The 777-nt window shown below is 66.7% G+C and overlaps 1 protein-coding gene across 1 annotated transcript in view; it reads left to right on the top strand.

Moving 5' to 3' along the window:
- VOLCADRAFT_108172 (uncharacterized protein) overlaps positions 1 to 777 on the top strand; it is a gene marked incomplete at its 3' end in the record, with an annotated part of 11,250 nt that overhangs the window by 6,789 nt on the left and 3,684 nt on the right. The window contains exons 9-10 of the mRNA XM_002958502.1: positions 334 to 432; positions 709 to 757. Of these exons, the coding sequence (XP_002958548.1) occupies positions 334 to 432; positions 709 to 757 (148 nt within the window). The remainder of the gene's footprint in view (positions 1 to 333; positions 433 to 708; positions 758 to 777) is intronic.

Here is a 777-nt window from a genome sequence, read left to right as displayed (position 1 = left end):
GGTGCCATGCGTGCGTACGGCATGCACTCCGACGGTGCAGCGGCAGCGGTCGCCAACGCCGCCGTCGCCGTCGCTGGGCCCCATGCTGCTGCTGTGAACATGCCCGTTGGGCCAGGCTTGCATTCGGGCGGCTCACGAGGTTCGCGTGGACATTCCCGCCATGCGTCGTACGACAGCATTGACGTAAACTCGAGGGACGGTGACGGCGTCAGCCAACGCGGTAACAGCGGGGGTGTCGGCGGCGGTGCTGCCGTGGACGCACGTGCAACACCGTTTGTGTTGTATGGCGGCGGTGCCGCAGCCACCGCGCCGCCGCCACCGGCGCCGCTGCAGCGGATTGCCGCCGACCCAACCTCTGACTTGTTGCAGCAGAATTTGCAGCTCCAAAGGGAGTTGGAGCTCTTAAGACAGCAAGTGGCGCTATTCACTCAAGTGACGGGGCTGGCCCCCGCCGCTCTTGCGGCTGCCGGCATGTCGCCGACAAACACCCACGCCTACTCTGCACAGCATCCCACCATGCTAGCGCCGCCTCCGCAGCCTCAGCCGGCCCCACCCTCGACCCTGCAGCAGCAGCTGTCGCCGCCGGCGCAGCAGCAGCAGCAGCAGCAGCAGCAACATCAACAACAACAAATCTCAGCTGTCGCTATGGCCGGTGTTGGCGGCGGCGCTGGCAGCTTGCTGCCACATCCAGGCAGTGTTGCACCGCAGGCTGCCGCACTCTTCCGTAACGCAGCCGTCAGTCACGGGGCGGGTAGCGGTGGGCAGGCCGCGTTCGTA

This window comes from Volvox carteri (assembly GCF_000143455.1).
Source record: "Volvox carteri f. nagariensis unplaced genomic scaffold VOLCAscaffold_96, whole genome shotgun sequence".
Lineage (NCBI taxonomy): Eukaryota > Viridiplantae > Chlorophyta > Chlorophyceae > Chlamydomonadales > Volvocaceae > Volvox > Volvox carteri.
This window is presented reverse-complemented; position numbering and strand designations above follow the sequence as displayed.